Source organism: Ceratotherium simum, chromosome 8 (genome assembly GCF_057802395.1).
Source record: "Ceratotherium simum simum isolate JZ-2026a chromosome 8, ASM5780239v1, whole genome shotgun sequence".
In the NCBI taxonomy this organism is placed as follows: Eukaryota; Metazoa; Chordata; class Mammalia; order Perissodactyla; family Rhinocerotidae; genus Ceratotherium; species Ceratotherium simum.
This window is the reverse complement of record NC_141907.1, coordinates 40,825,118-40,841,762: the sequence shown is the minus strand read 5'-3', so window position 1 is coordinate 40,841,762 and position 16,645 is coordinate 40,825,118. Positions and strand designations below refer to the sequence as shown.

General features: G+C 39.1%; 1 protein-coding gene across 1 annotated transcript in view; it reads right to left on the bottom strand.

Annotated features, from left to right (window-relative positions):
- The window catches only part of SPATA18 (spermatogenesis associated 18), a 38,056-nt gene that overhangs the window by 2,610 nt on the left and 18,801 nt on the right, over nucleotides 1–16,645 (bottom strand). The window contains exons 5-12 of the mRNA XM_014787258.2: nucleotides 14,767–14,862; nucleotides 12,868–13,122; nucleotides 10,923–11,181; nucleotides 9,073–9,231; nucleotides 8,055–8,230; nucleotides 4,371–4,494; nucleotides 2,481–2,564; nucleotides 43–88 (exon numbers count right to left, since the gene is read on the bottom strand). Coding sequence (XP_014642744.2) covers nucleotides 43–88; nucleotides 2,481–2,564; nucleotides 4,371–4,494; nucleotides 8,055–8,230; nucleotides 9,073–9,231; nucleotides 10,923–11,181; nucleotides 12,868–13,122; nucleotides 14,767–14,862 — 1,199 coding nt within the window. The remainder of the gene's footprint in view (nucleotides 1–42; nucleotides 89–2,480; nucleotides 2,565–4,370; nucleotides 4,495–8,054; nucleotides 8,231–9,072; nucleotides 9,232–10,922; nucleotides 11,182–12,867; nucleotides 13,123–14,766; nucleotides 14,863–16,645) is intronic.

Genomic DNA, 16,645 nt, shown 5'->3' with positions numbered 1-16,645 from the left:
TAAAAAGCAGAAAACTTGTTCCATCTAAACCAGCCCACTTACTCGGCAATCCGCATCTTATTGGAGAAGGACTCCGGCTTCGAGATATCTGGAAAACATAAAAGTGTAACGTGAATTACACAGTAGATGGAGCTCAAAGAATGAACCTTTTGGATGTTTTTTCCCTAAAACCAGTTAAATAGTTGCTCTGAGGCACTTCAGAACTATGATTTTTCCCCGTAAGTTTGAACATTGCGATTACATGTATACTTCCTTAGTGAATGGGCACTCAATTTAGTTTAAATTATATTATTAATTAAAAGCTGGGCTCAGTGGCCTATTGTTGCTTTTTGTTGTTGTTTCTTAATGGTTGCTAAAGACTTTGAGATTGGATGCTCAGTGGCCACGTTGAATTCAATGCTTTCCAGAAAATAATAATAATAATTATTATTATTATTAAGGAATTAAAGCTAAAACGATCAAATACTCTCTGACAGATCATTTATATGCATTATCTGATGTGTCCAAAATGCTGCCCTATTAAGAGAGTTACTGGGCAGCCAGAAGAGAATCATTTTTCAAATCTCACCTTTGCTTTCACTAAGCAAAAACCATCACCTGTACCTAAAAATCTGTTACAGCTCAGAAATAACTCACTATAAGCATCATTCTTGCTCTGAGCCTTCAAACACTTCAGATAAATAGACATTAATAAAGATGGAAGCTGTTTTAGGTGCAAGACCTCAAATAAGCCCAAAAGCCAGACTAACCAAAAATATTTGTATTTTATTTTGCAGGTGTACCAGTCTTGTCATAAGGAGAGGATGGTGGAAAGGACAGAATTTTGGCAGCAGTTTCACTTTTGAGAATGTTTTATTCTCACTTCAAGCTTAAATTAGTTGGTTCTCCCCAGGCACAAGGTGGGAAAGAGAGAGGAGCTGGTTCAAGCAGCGATAGGGGCTCCTTACGGAGGGAGCTGCCCACTGATCAGCCTTCCAGTGGGAGTCCAGAGGTAAATGTGCCACGGCTAGAAGCACAATAGGTGTCTAATATTGGTCTTTATTCTAATATTCCATTTCCTCTTAGAGTGAGAAGTGTGATTCTTCCAGTATAAAACTCTCAAGATTTCCTTTTTATTGATCAGTCCACTAAACGCACTATCTTTTTGCTTTTTACCTATTGTAAATATTTATTCGTGAATAAGAATAATTAAGTCATATTAAAACGGCCAAGAGCAAAAGAATTGTGTCAGATACATGCCTTCTCCTCCACCTGGATACTCCTCCCCAATTTCCCAGCCCATTGAAATTCTGCCAGGTCAAACACCAACGCCTCCATGAATCGTCCTCACTACCAAATCCAGAAGGCATCTCCACCTCCTCCAACAGCTCCAGCCCTTTGGCCCTCTTTTATGGACTGCATCATACCCCGCATTCAGTTACTTTGTTTAAATCATATTGATCTTCTTATATTGAAACCGATTCAAGGAAGAAACCATGTTTTAGTCATTTGTGTGCTGTCCCCCCTAAATCTAGCATCCATCAGATATAGATGGAATGCTTGATGAGGACATTATCAAACACAATGGAGTGGGTGGAGTAACAAGAGATGCTCGCTAAGCTCAGGAAGAAAGGTGAGGCTTATTAACTGCAGGGGGGGCTGTTTCTGTTTTTGTTTTGCTGAGGGGGTTTTAGAAGTTTAGGGTAGAGCTGCATTACTAGAGGTAATTTCAGAGGAGTGGAATGTTGCCAGATGTGGTTCTCCTTCTCCACTACTCTCCCTAAAACCAAGTTGAACAAATATTCAAAGAATTTTTACGCGAAGGAGCAGCAAATTGTTAGCATCTGTGGTGTCCACATGTCCTGGTCCAGCCTTGTATTCAAAGGCATTGACTAAATATTATTTGTTGAATAAGTGAACAGTGGTAAATCATCATAATGTTTCTAGGGATGTTATCTCCAACATTTTCAGAGATGTTTTTGCTGTTCTTCAACAGAAGTATTAGTAATCCTCCTAAGAACTAATATGCAAAGAGACTAATCTTATTCTTCCTACTCTGAAGTTTGGAAGAAAATTAACACCTGCAATGCCCTTTATACAGTATTACAGTTTAGACCATTTGAGCAATTTCTCCAAACTCGTACAAGTTCTGGAGGAACCAGGGACCTGTGTGGAGATCCATCGACTAAGGTGCCCCATCCTCTGTTCAGAAGACTACCTGATATCTAACAGTCATTTTCATTCAAAGATAAAAATAAAACTATGAAATAAGTAAAGTCTATTATTCTTTCAACTAATTAAGAAAAAAACTACCTCTATTCCTTCTTTCTAGAATGATAGATTCCTTAGCCCAAGGTAGTATAAAAATCAGTTTGGGGTTATTGCAACAGGTTCCCTTTCTGCCTATAGACTTATAATCACCTCTTTCATAGGCAACTCCAGAAGAAAAAAATATTGACCATAGGATGATTTTGTGTGAAGATGATTAGACAGATACGTACCGTGTTTAAACCAATATGGGTACGGGGGCAGATGGGACTTAAACTCCTGCTTCGACATCGACTTACAGATCGCACCGAATTCCACTAAAAAGAGAGAAGAATAATCAATAGTTTGTGAAAGGTCACATGGCTTAAAATAATATGCACATCCCACAGAACGAGAGGTTTTGCTGATATGATTACAGTCGCCCATTACTGGTCATCAGCACGACGTACACTCCTTTCACTTCCCATAGCTCCCCAATATTTGACAACAACTTTAAGGTATTTCTCAAATAAAATCCCATTTCAATGAACTTTGGGATATTTGAATTCTTTGTGCTAACAGAATTTTGTTTTGCTGAGTAAGCTGTTAGAAATTACATTCAAGTTTGCAAGTGCTAGAGAATGCAAGCTCCCTGTGGGTGGGGATTCATGTGTTTTGTTCATTGCTGAATCCCCAGCACCTAAACACAGTGCTTGGGTCATAAATAACTATTCAGTGAGTAAATATTGTTGAATGAAATGAATTAATGAATGAGTAAGTGAATCACCACTGCTGCCCATCTACTCTCTAACTAAATGAATGAATAACAAGAAAACTATATTCACTATAATGAAATTTCACTAGCAAAAGCCTTCTTACAAATCTCCCTTCATTCAACCCTTTCCTTTTCCTACTTCTTCCTTTTAAGGTATTCTCATTTTGTTTTAGGAGTTTAAACTTGGGCAAATGTTGGTGACATGCTTGATGGGAGAGAGACAAATTAAAAGGCAATTGCTATGGATGTAGAACACAAGAATAGTGACTATTTCCTCTCCCTCCCTTCCAAATTGCACTGTACCCAGTCTACAATAAGAGTTTCTTAACAGAAGGTGATTATTGTAGGGGCAAGGAGCATGTTTTATGAGCTCATTCACTGTAGAGCATGTATGCTTGTCAGATCAACACAACCCAATTTCTATGGGCTCAATTTTCATAGACATAATATTTTATTGAGACACTATTAGCTATCGTGGTATGTTTAAGCTGCAAAAAACCCTTTTCTTAAGTTCCTTTAAAGAACACTACTCCCCTGTGAAAAGCTGCCATGAAGCAGTTCCCCTGGACCCCAGTTCAAAGAGAATACGAACAGAAATCACTCAGATGGTGGCTTTGCTCTGGACTGAAGAGCTTCACTTCAGAATTTCCTTAACTCTTTCTAGGAAGGGCAGGGTGAAAACTCCATAACAAGAACTATACAGAAGAGCCAAGCACCCATGGCCACCAGTTCCAACAACCAATCCCCGCCACAACACATACATGCACTCACTTGCATACCTAGACTCCATTTGGAAGGCTGCCCAATTATAAACACGTTCAAAACATCCTACAACCAATGTATATAGGAAGCAATCTTCCAAAACTGATTGCCTCCTCTGTCCCCACCTCCTCTGCCCTCTTTTTCTCTATTCCTCCCCTCCCTACACATCATACCAAGGAGAGAAAAACAGGGCACATTCATCATTTCCCAAAATGGAGAACTGTCGGTAAGAATTTGGCATACTGTTTCCTGAAAGTGAATCATTTTTATACATTTAGAGTTACAGAGGGCCTCCAAGAAGGTGAGCTCAAAGGGCTTTGCCCTTATAATAGCACAATATTTCTAAGATGGAGGAGGCCAATATGACCAGTTCCATCTTATAAATAAAGCAACAAAGAAATTACTGCCAGTAGATCATGAAGAATCATGGAAGAATCAAAGAAGAGAATCTGTTCTTTTGCAGCAAGTCCCTCTCCTCTCCTTCATATGACATCTTATCAAACGACTCTTTATGAACTTCTTTTATAGAATCTCTGGGTTTATAAATATTCTCGAACTTGTGAATCAAACACTTGGGATGAATTGTCACTATGCAAGGCCACCGTACAAAAGCCCCTCTCTTGGTGACAGCTTCTCCCTTCATAATGACATTGTCATTCTCCATGAGAGCAGGCCACACGTGATAGAAGACCAAGGGAGCAGTGAAATCGGAGTCATAGCTGCGACGGTACCTGTTTTAAACACACAAGAGAACAAGAAAGAGAAGTTAATCAATTATGTAGCATAACTGGGGAGGGAGGGGACCTCAGTGTAAATTTTCACATCTGATTGTGCTCAGATCTATATAAATATGGATTCTAATTGTGTTGTTAAAGAGATGGTTGTGGGCTCTTAGAATAGGGACCAGTGATAACAAGGACCCAGCATGGACTCACTAAGAACAAGTCATGTCAAGCTAATCTTGTTGCTGCTCTTCTCAGGATTACAAGAGGTGCAATTCAGGGAAATGCTAGAGATGTAGAACTTCTGAAGTCCCATAGGCTTCCTACAGGTTTTCTCGTGCTATCTTTATGGACAAAATAAGAGAAATATAGGTGGATGATTAACTCAAGTAGCTGGATTGGAAACTGGTTCAATGAGTATATCCAGAGGGGGGTAATTACTGGGTCAGTGAGAACCTGAATGAAGGTGTGAAGTACTTTCTCTCAATCCTGTGGTAAATCAACATGTTCATCAATGACTTGCATGAAACATAGCAAAAAACATTCAAAGGTGGGGAGTGGGTAGGAAAAGAAACAGATGGCAGTACCAAAAAATAGCTCAATAGGCTGGAACAATAAGCTGAATCTAATAAGATACAATGTAATATAGATACATATGAGGTCTTGCAATTGAGTCTAAAAAGCATTTAATTGCACCAATAGAGGTGATAAATGGCTTAATCACAGGACAAGTAAAAATATAAAAGATTTTAGTTGAACTCAAAATGAAACAACAGTGTTATATGGCTGCAAAAAAAAAAAAGAAAAACTCCTACAAATTAGCTGAAAATAGAGAAGAAGATCAGAAAGGGTGTTAGTCCCTCTAGGCTGGTCAGTTCACACTAGCAGACTATGTACAGGGTGGACACTTTCTTAAAAAGGAATACTCAGAAGAGCATGGAGCACAGGCCAAGGAAACCCGTCTACTTGTGAGGAAGTCTCAAACCCCCTTCATATGGAAAAAACCTGAAGCCATGAGGCCAGAAGGAGGATTTGAGTAACTGCTTTGTAATGTATGAAATCAAATCCAATCATTATTAGGACCTCCAGTCTCAGCTCCACAGCCACCCAGGAGTACCTGCCATAGAGGGTCCCAAGAGGCCTCCACGGGCACGTTCCCTCTGTTTAAATGCCTGTAAGCAAGGAGGCCCGCCAGAGGTCTGTGAAATGTGCAGATTCCATAAACTAAAATGGGTGAATATTTCTGAGTGGTGCTATGCATCCTCTAAAGGAAAAAGGAATAAAAGAAGAGGGGTGAAGATAACATGGTCTGTAAGAGAATCAAAAAGATCCAAAAGCAGTGTAATTTTCTAATATCCAGCTCTGCCATGAATGGAGGCGTGCTGGGAGCAGTGATCTGAATGAAACTAGAAATGGCAATGGCAAGAAAATATGACACGTTATAAGGCAATTGGAAATGCCATCATTGTGATTTCATAAGCGAAAGAAAGGTATATGGTCTCCATCATCCACAAGCTCGCAGTGATATTGGGCCACCACCAACTCATAACCCTACAGCCTGAACAAAGACCCAGACAGAGTTAACATTTCGTGACTGCTCACTACACGCCAGGCAGCATCCCAAGCACTTTATCTGAATGATCTCAACTAACCTTCTATAGCCCCAGGAAGTTATTATTTCCCCCAGCCAACAGAGAATAAACCAAGGAACAGAAAAATTAAGTAACATGTCCAAGATGGTACAGTTAATTAGTGGTCGAACCAAGATTTGAACCCAGGCAGCTTGACACCAGAGCCTCTGTCTTTAACCACTAGCTTGGCCTCCTCCCAGGTAATCTCCAACTATATCCTAAGATCTCATAAAGTTTCAGTAAAATGTTCTAAATTAATTTAACTTCTAATTTATAAATGAAATATTATCATATAAAAATCTAACAGTCCTACATAAAAGATTTGGTAGAAATCTAACAGTCCTACATAAAAGTCTAGAACAGTCATTCTCAAGTGTTAGTGTATGTAAGAAACATCTGGGTGCTTGTTAAATTGCAGATTCCTGAGCCCCACCCCAGACCTACTGCATAAAATATCATGGAGTGTGATCCAGGAATCTGCATTTTTAACAAATATCTCCAGTAATTCTGATGCAGGTGATCCATACCCCATACTTCGAGAAACTTAGCTTAAATAATATGATAAAAACCATTAAAACCAAAAAAAACAAACAATCCAATTAAAAAATGGGCAGAGAATCTTATTCCAAAGAAGACATACAGATGGCCAACAGGTACATGAAAAGATGCTCAACATCACTAATCATCAGGGAAATACAAATCAAAACCACAATGAGATATCACCTCACACCTGTTAGAATGGCTATTATCAAAAAGACAAGAGATAAGTGCTGGTAAGGATGTAAAAGGGAACCCTTGTGCACTGTTGGTGGGAACGTAAATTGTCGTAGCCACTATGGAAAACAGTATGGAGGTTCCTCAAATAATTAAAAATAGAATTACCATATGATCCAGCAATCCCACTTCTGGGTATTTATCCAAAGAAAACGAAAACACTGATTCAAAAAGATATATGTACCCCCATGTTCATTGCAGCATTATTTACAATAGCCAAGATATGGTAACAACCTAAGTATCTAAAGGTGGTTGAACGGATAAAGAAGTTGTGGTACATGTTCATACACTGGAATATTACTCAGCCATAAAAAAAAGAATGAAATCTTGCTATTTGCAACAACATGGATGGATCTTGAGGGCATTATGCTAAGTGAAAAAGTCAGACAGGGAAAGACAAATACAAATTTCACTTATATGTGAAATCTAAAAAAAAAAGAAGCAAACAAACAAAAACCAAGCTCACAGATACGGAGAACAGATTGATGGTTGCCAGAGGTGGGGGTTGGAGGGTGGGCACAATGGGTTAAGGAGGTCAAAAGGTACAAACTTCCAGTTATAAAATAAATAGGTCAGGGGATGTAATATATAGCATGGTGACTATAGTTAATAATATTGTGTTGCATATTTGAAAGTTGCTAGGAGAGTAGATCTTAAAAGTTCTCACCACAAGAAAAAAAAAATTTGTAACTATGTATGGTGGTGGACATAAACTAGACTTATTGTGGTGATCATTTTGCAATATATACAAATATGAAATCGTTATGTTATACACCTGAAACTAATATAATATTATATGTCAATTATACCTCAATAAAAAAATTTTTTTAAACAATAAAAAGTAATACACGTTTGTATTTATATAGCTCCTTTCTTTTAAAACGTTCCAGACAGGCTCCAGGTACTCATTAGTTCTCCCGAAGATCAATATGTTCAATGGAAATCATAACATCACCTCTGAGTTACATTTGACTGAGAAGGAAAATGACCCCAGGGGAGGGCCTTGCCCTGTAGTACAGAGAAGTAGATGGCAGGGCCTGGAATACAGGCAGTATCTGTTGATTTCCCCACCCAGAGTTCTTTTCCCTAAATTGTTCCCAGGGAATAGAGACAAGATCATTTATTTATAAAGAATTCCTTAGCTTCTGCTTCTATGTCTCTTACTTGCAATCATTAAAAACTTCTCCATCGGCCCCAAATGCAATATCTAGGGGTGGTTCTAAAGTCTGCATTGCGAAAGCAATGCAACATATCTCCTGGATGAAGTTACTGAGGAGGCAAAAGTCAACTTCAGGAGGGAATGAAATCTTGGGATTGACATTCATGGCTCGGATCACATCCTGAAAAACAAAAAGATGGCATCACCGTGTTACCAACCTGTGACAAGAAACTCTGATGATCCTAAGGACATTATGACTGCTGGGAGGTGGGAAAAGAGCCTGTGAGTCACAACAAGTTAAACTAGAAAAGGAGTGCATATATTAAAAGGAGAAAGACTTGTTAACAGAGAAGGAGAAAAGATGAGAGTACAAATGACGCACTAAAGGCCAAGAGAGTCTCCAAGAAAAAACCCTTAGTAGCTTTTATTTATTATTTCCTTATTGTTCTATTGTGAACAAGTAATATGATGTGCCAACACAGAACTTTGACTTGTTCATAATCTATAATAAGAACAATTATAATAACTTGCTTTTATTGAGAGTTTACTATGTGCCAAGTCTTGTGCTAAGCAAATTACCTGCTTTCTTTCATTTACTCCTCTCAAGAACTCTAGGAGGTCATGACCATTGTTCCTCCCATTTAAAGATTAGAAAATTAAAGCACAGAGAGGTTAAGTAAATGAGCAAGGTCTCACAGCTAGTAAGTGGCAGAGCCAGGATGTAAATCCACATCTATCTGTCCCAAAGCCCTTGTTCTTAAGCACTATAGTAGTCTATCTTCCAATCTTAAGGTCCTATCTAAAGAATACAACTAAAAAGTTCAGAATGTTCTTCCCCCATAAAATGTCTAAGAAAGAGATAGCCAATAATTACTGGTTCTACAAAGTAAATTAGATGCTGCTCATTTTTACCCTTCCATTACATAGAAGCCATTCTAAGCACTGCATGGATTTCTGAGTTATTAGTATTCAGTGTAAACAATAGCAGCAGCAAACCAGCCCCATAACAGACCCAACACTTACGTTAACACTGCTTTGGGAATCATATAGATCAAGATGACAAATGATATAATCCGAGACAGCATCCTCAAAATCATTTGACTCCACATAAGATGGTGTCAACGATTTTCTCACACGGATCTTGAAATGTCTGAATGCCATTTTAGCTACATGGAATGCCTCCTGCACATAAAAATGCAACAAATTTATTTGTGGGAGGAGGTGGGGTAAATAAGTCCAAAGCAAGGAATGAAGAAAGAACACCCATCAAAAATTCAACATCAGAGGCCAGCCTTGTGGCATAGCGGTTAAGTTCGGCACCCTTTGCTTCAGTGACCTGGGTTCAGTTCCTGGGTGTGGACCTACACCGCTCGTCAGCCATGCTGTGGCAGTGACCCACATACAAAATAGAGGAAGATTGGCACAGATGTTAGCTCAGGGCAAATCTTCCTCAGCAAAAAAAAAAAAATTCAACATTATATTGGTCTTCTGATAACTAAACACAGTGGTTGAAACTATTTTTAATCTGGGAGAAAATACATATCTAAATTTTGAAAAGTACATAAATACATATATGACTATCCACATTCACTAATTTCAAAACAGTTGACCATTGTTCTGGTAGTCCTGAGTGTAGGAAGCAGGATAGTGCAGAGGTTCAAAGGAAATAAATCATCTGTGGTTACAGAAATCCTTGAAAGGTACTAATTGATGCTATGATCCCAGAGCAATATCATATTACTGATCAAGAAATAAGAGAAAATTGTCAGTCTAGTGTTTCTGTCATACATAGACACGTATCAAGTGTCTGGCATGTTTCCTGGAACATATTAATTCAACAAATGTTTATTCAATGCCTGTTATGTAGTAGGCACTGGGAAAACTCAGTTATGCACGAAAGACACGGCCTCTACACTTACAGAACTTTAACCAACTCAGTAATTAATTCTTAGTTATATAAACCATGGGTTGGCAAACTTTTTTCTGTAAAGAGACAGACAGTAAATATTTTAGGCTTTGTAGGTCACATACTGTCTCTGTCACTTTTTTTTTTTACAACCCTTTAAAAATGTAAAATCATTCTTATATTCTTAGTTCTTCAGTGTTATTTCTCTTAGAAATACAGGCCAGGGCCAGATATGGTCCACAGGTCATAGATTGCTGACCCATGGTATAAATGAATAAAAACAGGATAAAGTTCAGTTGATTGTGATAATTCTGCTCTCATATCGATGTTCTATTTTACTTTTTTAATATTTAACTGTTCTCATAATGGACTCAGTATCTCAATATAGTACCCATAGAACGAACATATTTGCTTTGGGAATTAAGGATTATATCTGAGCACTTTTTAATCTGCCATACTCAAGTAGCCACTCAAGTTAGCAATTTTAGCGACTACTCTTAGTTAAATAAAGAGACGAGTTAACACAGTCACCGTCTTCTGGTTTTTTTAAGAACAGAAGGAAACCAATCAGATGACTGTAATAATATATCCACTGTGTGTACATATTACAAGATCAGTGCAAATCAACTTAGTATATATACCACTCCCCATTTGAGATAATCCTACATTTATGGATATTTCAACAAATCTCTAGTCGATATAAATATTAATATATATGAATAGTTACTGATGGTGAAAATGATTTATCCCAAATATTTGTAATGGAAGGAAGGGAGGGAGGGAGGGACAGAGGGGAGGAGGGACAGAGGGAGGGAAGGACATGGAGTGGACAGATGGAAATTCCACTCTCTCTCAGTGAGATCAGGATCTACCAGTCTTTTTAAGCTGTACTGTTCAGTTAACCAAGCTGCTGTCTCCCCGCGACGCCCAAGGGCCTCCGAAGTGCAGCCGCACGAGTGTCACATACCACTGTGGCGATGTAGATGATGCGCTGCACGGTCTCAGCTTTGTCGATGCAGCGCCGCAGCATGCACTGCGCATCCAGGCGGCCCTGGGAATAGGCGTCGCTGAACCGGGACAGGAGGGCAGCCTTGCGCGCCACGCTGGACAGTTTGGCGCGGTTCGGGGACGGGCTCCTGATCTTCGCGACTGCGGTGGAGGGGCTGGCTGACCGGCTGCGGCTGCGTCTGTGCGGGGCAGGGCTAGGAGACCGGCTCCTGGTGGACCTGTTGGTAAGCAAGAATCAGCCGGGGAAGCGCTTTGCTTCACTTCTGTCTCTCATGCCTGGACTCTGCTTCTTCTCCCCACATAAACTGAAAATAATACCCAAGAGCAATGGGCCCTTATAGGCCTGGAAAGCAGCTGCCTTCATGACCTCCCCACTAGGAGGTCTCCATAAGGCCTCAGACAGGACCACAACCAAGAAACAATACCCTACATTTGCACGGTGAATTAGAATTTATAAAACCCTTTCACTCACTCAGCACCTCAATTTATGCTTTAAGCAGCCCTGTGAGGCCACCATTGATTGTTGGCCATTTTACAGATGAGGAATTTGAAGGTGGGAAAAGTTAAGAGAGGCGTCCTAGTGAAACACAGCTAGCAAGAGCCAGGGTTAAGAAGTCAGATTTTCAGTATTTCTCACCTCAGCCTTGGGGTACTAACACATCACAAGAGCCTTATGGTATAAAATGAGATGAACACTGAACAATGAGGAAGAAGACCTGCATTCTCACCCCAGCTCCACCATATCATAGCAATGGGACCATTTGCAATCATTTCTCCACTCCAGAGCCTCGGTTTTCACCTACATCATTTTTGCCTATTTCAGGAGGAGGGGTGGTGCTGGGAGATCAAGTGAGCTAATACATGTGGACGTACTTGGTAAATTGTACAGCACTGTATCACTGAAACATATGTTGCTACCAAGTACAGAGTGAATTATCAGACTAGCTAGCCCAAAGGAGATGGGCCCCCAAAACGGGAAGTTTTATAGAAGAAACTATGGGGCAAAATATAGTGCAAAGCAGACTCTCTAAAGGGAAAGAAAAAAAAAGTCCTCATTTCTAGTGTTTGCCAGTTTCCACAGTGCAACTAGTACTGCCACCATAGCCAATTTCAAGCTATCAGTGTGACATCATTGAACTCAGAGTTAGGCAGAAATACCCAGAATCGGTTCTTGGGAGGCAGTACAAGCTGGCACCAGCAGGACACTGGTGGGGTGATTCCCAAAAATGAAAGACTAAGGTGACATTTAGGGGATTGGGGACCGGGGGTGAGGGTGGCTTTGATAGTCTGAATCAGGGCATGTTGGGGGTGGTAGGGGGTTGTTAGCAAGAACAAGGAAAATGCAGAGACTCCAAAGAGAAACATCCTGCTTTGTCCTTGCTTAACACTGTCGGAATGACCTGTCTCAACATTCTGTGCATCTGTAGAAAGGGATTCACAAGACCATCTGCGTACTCCATCAAACAAAGTGAGATGTAAAACAGAAATACCCTACGGTACAATGGCAGTTGGTCATCCCTGGAGAGAGGACTCCTAGGCCTCAGAGAACAGGACCCTCCTATTATGGAACATTCTTTCAACATGGGTAGCACCTCTTGCATTATAGGCCCACGCAAATCTGGTTTTAAGCCAAAGAACTTTCCTTTTGCATATCCCTGTTTCATTCCTTAAGTTTCAGTGTTAGCCCAAAATTAATTAATGCCCAAGTACTGGCAATCCAGGAGGTGTTTTCTCTCTATGGAAGGGTGCAGTTAGAGAAAACCATCCCTCTACAATTCAAAACTTCCCATATTATTAAGGTTTGGGTTCAGAGCGTCATTTTACTTTTTTTTTCCAAGCCAGGCTTTTATTACTAACTCAACCAAAGGAGCTTAAATGAAAAGATCTGTGAGAATTTGTCAGACCTTCCTTGGAGGGCAGATTTTTCAGCAGACAGAACAGCTATCTCGTCTTTCAGCGTTCGGAGCTGTTGCTCATAATCAGATACCACTTCCACGCTCCGCAACTCTTTGTTCCGCCTGTCGGCGCCCCGCTGCTCCGAGCCCCACTGCTCTGATCTCCTCTGCTCTGATCTCCTCTGCTCCGAGCTCCTCTGCTCTGAGCTCCTATGCTCCAAGGTTCTGTGGCGGGAGTCCTCCTGGTTTTGAAGAGATTTAAGCCTGAACAGAAAGAAAAAAAAAATTTTTTTTTTGAAAAGAAAGAAAGAAAAGAGAGGGAGGGAGGGAGGGAGGAAAGATAATAAGCTACAATTGGCATACTTAACAACAGAGGCTACTCTACTTAGCATGCCATTATTGCATTGGAAAACTCTGATGGAAATACATAGGAACAAACACGAATTAGCAAAGCGCAGAATTGCCAGGATCAGGGTGCTATGCTGTGTCTGCAGCTTGCATGGAAAAGGCTCCTGAAGAAAGGATATGCATTCACATCCTCTAGCAAAAGCAGAGCGGGCCTATAGTCGTACTGTTCTATACTGGCCTGATCTTAACTGTACAAAACTCTGGAAGCCTTTGACCTCCAAAACCTAGTCCAGAAGCTGGTCAAAGATATACTCTCCTATCCTCATTAGCTCTTCAATTCTCTCAACAGATGGAATATGGGGAAAAACTACCATGGAAATTGAATAACATCCACAATAGTAGGTGGAAGTGTGGACCTGTGAAAATAATGTATTACAGAAACAAACAAAGCTTCAGAAGTAAGATTGGCATCCTCATTAAGATACAAAGAGGCATGGCCATCATAAAACAGGAGCAAAACCCGTAAGATGCAAACGTGGTGTGATGAAAATGACAATGGTGTAAGATGAAAAGGTAAGGGATAAGATCAAGAAGGATGTAGAGAAGCTAAAAATGCAATAGCAAAATTAAAAGCTGCCCTAGAAACAGTCAAGAACAGAATCAGTGCTACAGGAAATCACTGAGCAATATGATCAATGCGTGTGAGAAGCTTTATCAAATAGGAACTAAGAAATTAAAATGATGATGAGAGAGGAGATAGAAAATAGAACAGTGCTCCAACCTAAAATTTATGAGTCTTGTTGAAGAAATCAGAACAATTGGAATACGTGTAAAGGCCATAGAAAGGTATTCATATATATATGTACATACATGTATTTTAATTCAACTCCCATTTGCTCTTTTGTGGGGAAAAAATCAAAATTAAGATTCAGGAAGGTATAACCTTAAAGGATCAGTGTTTATTTTCTAGAAATTTCCCTTCTAGAAATTCTCTTCTAGAAATTTATCTTTAGAAGATAATCTGAAATTTAAACTACGATTTACCACAAAAATTATCACAATGTTATTTCCAATGTTGGAAATTAGTATCAAAGTAAATATTCAATATTAGGGAAATACCCAAATGATGGAACATGATGGAACTATTTAAAACTAAGTTCTGTGGAGTTCTCTACTATTTTTTCTTAGTAATAAAGAAAAACAATGTTAAGAAAAACAATGAAAAAATAGAGTCCAAAATTGCATACTTAGACTTATTTTATAGTCTTAACTATATTTTTAATGTTTAATTGGAAGAAATATCAAATGGTAATAGTAACTGGCTCTGGAATTATGAGAGGGTTTTGGGGATCCTTTATACTATGTTGTACTTTGAAATTTTTCTATAGTAGATAAGTAATGTTTTTGTAGTAAGAAAAATATATAAAATATTAATAAAAATATTGTTGCCTTTCGTCTTTGATTAAAAACAGATTCTTTCATATTGTAATGGAGCACCAAAAAAGCTAAATTCAAAGATTAATCAGCAGGCTGCAATAATCCTGTCATTTTTTTTCTTACTGCTTTCTTAGCTGATTTATTTCCTCCTCTGCAGCCAAAAGGGATATGGCCGATCTGTTCTTGGTTTCTTCAAGAGTCTTTTCAGTTGTAGCCAGACTGTAAGAGAAATCAGTAACTAAAGACAGATTTTCCAAAATTGGCAGACTTTCTAAATCAAGACATAGGGTCTCTTGGGAAATTGTGGCATATGATATAAATTCAACATAAACAAGATCAAATTATAATACATCTGCATTCAATTAGATGATATTGCAAATATTATGGTGCACTTGTATGCAAAAACATGCTAACATCTTTCTCAAAGTCAAACACAAAGAAATTACAGAGCTACAACTCCTCCTATGTAATAATTATTAAAATTAGAATGTAAAAGACAAAGAAACTTGTAGAATTCCTTCTTCTCACTCTCCTAATTCATCTGCTCTAATTACAGCAAATCCCCAGGTTGCCCCTCTCTATAAAATCTCCGTTTTTCTGCGGAGGTACCTATACTGATACCTATTCTCATTACTTTGCACTATAGAGCTGCCTTCGACTTAATTTTCCCAGACTTCCTAAATATAAAAAAAAATTATTTGCCCACCTGTGAAGAAAGTCCTCCACAGTAACACTGAACTACCAAGTATTTTGTGTCTTCCTGCCTCTGACTTCCACCACTTATTGAGCATAATTTTCCTGAGTTTTCAACGTAACTTGGTCATTGTTAGTTTCAAGGACTCTCTTCACTGTAGGCAAATCCTAATAAATTATACTATTTCTTTAGGTCTATTGAAATTTAAAAAGAAATGGGAGTGCGGTGGATGACATTAGATGAAGGCCAATGGCTCTCAATTAAGTTGTCCTAGTACAGTGGGGGATCATGGGTTGGCAAAGGTTTCTTGACTTCTCTGACCCTACTTTCCTGGAACATCCAGGCTCTTTCATCACAGTCATCCTGAGGTTAAGAGAGGGCCACTGCTATCTAAACTCACACCAGTCTTCCTCAACCTTCGAGGGCCACACCAAATGCCACCGCTGACTCTCTCAAGCAAAGTTTGTCTCCCCTTCTCCCAAGCAACTCCAATGCTTGATTCACAATTATAATCACATTACAAACACACTGTGAACTATGTGAGGACAAGGATTATGTGTTGTTCATCTCTTTATCCCGAGGACGTAAAACAGTGCCTGTCACACAGTAGATATAAATAAAAAAACAAACTGAAAAATGAATGAACCAAATACCTAAAAGCTAAAGTAAAGCCAAAGTATCAATAACTTCACAATAGGGCTACCGGAGGTTGAAAGGGAATTGCTGTGATTTAACTCAAATGTGAATGTTACAGGTTTTTAAAAGTATATATGGGAAAATGAACATTTTTATCAAAAGAAAACTGTAGAAAATAGAACCAAGAAAGGAAGGAGAGTATGAACAGGAATAAAGTAATTTTTTCCTCTCTCAAGACATGGCATATGTGTGAACTCATATACACACAAGCAAACATATGTGCTAATTTATCACCCTTGGGTGACATACAGAGAGAAGAAAGGGAGGTACATTCATGTGCCAAGCATTGTTTTAAGCAGGTTAACATAGTTCAATTTTTTGTTACAGATTTATTCATTCATTGAGCAAATTCCTGAGAATTTACTATGTGCCAGGCATGATGCTGGGTGCTGGGGACACAACAGGTCAAAATAGCAATACAAGACAGTGACCCCTTGGAGCTTCCAGTCTAGTGGATTATAAATTTGCAAACAAATTTTTTAAAGTTTCAAAGTGTGGTTAGTGCCATTCTTGGATCATTGTGGAAGAGAATTAAAGGAAGGAGAGAAGAAAGACCTTTCGATGTATAGTGGTCACAGACAGACTCTGAGATGTCACATTTAAGCTGAGACC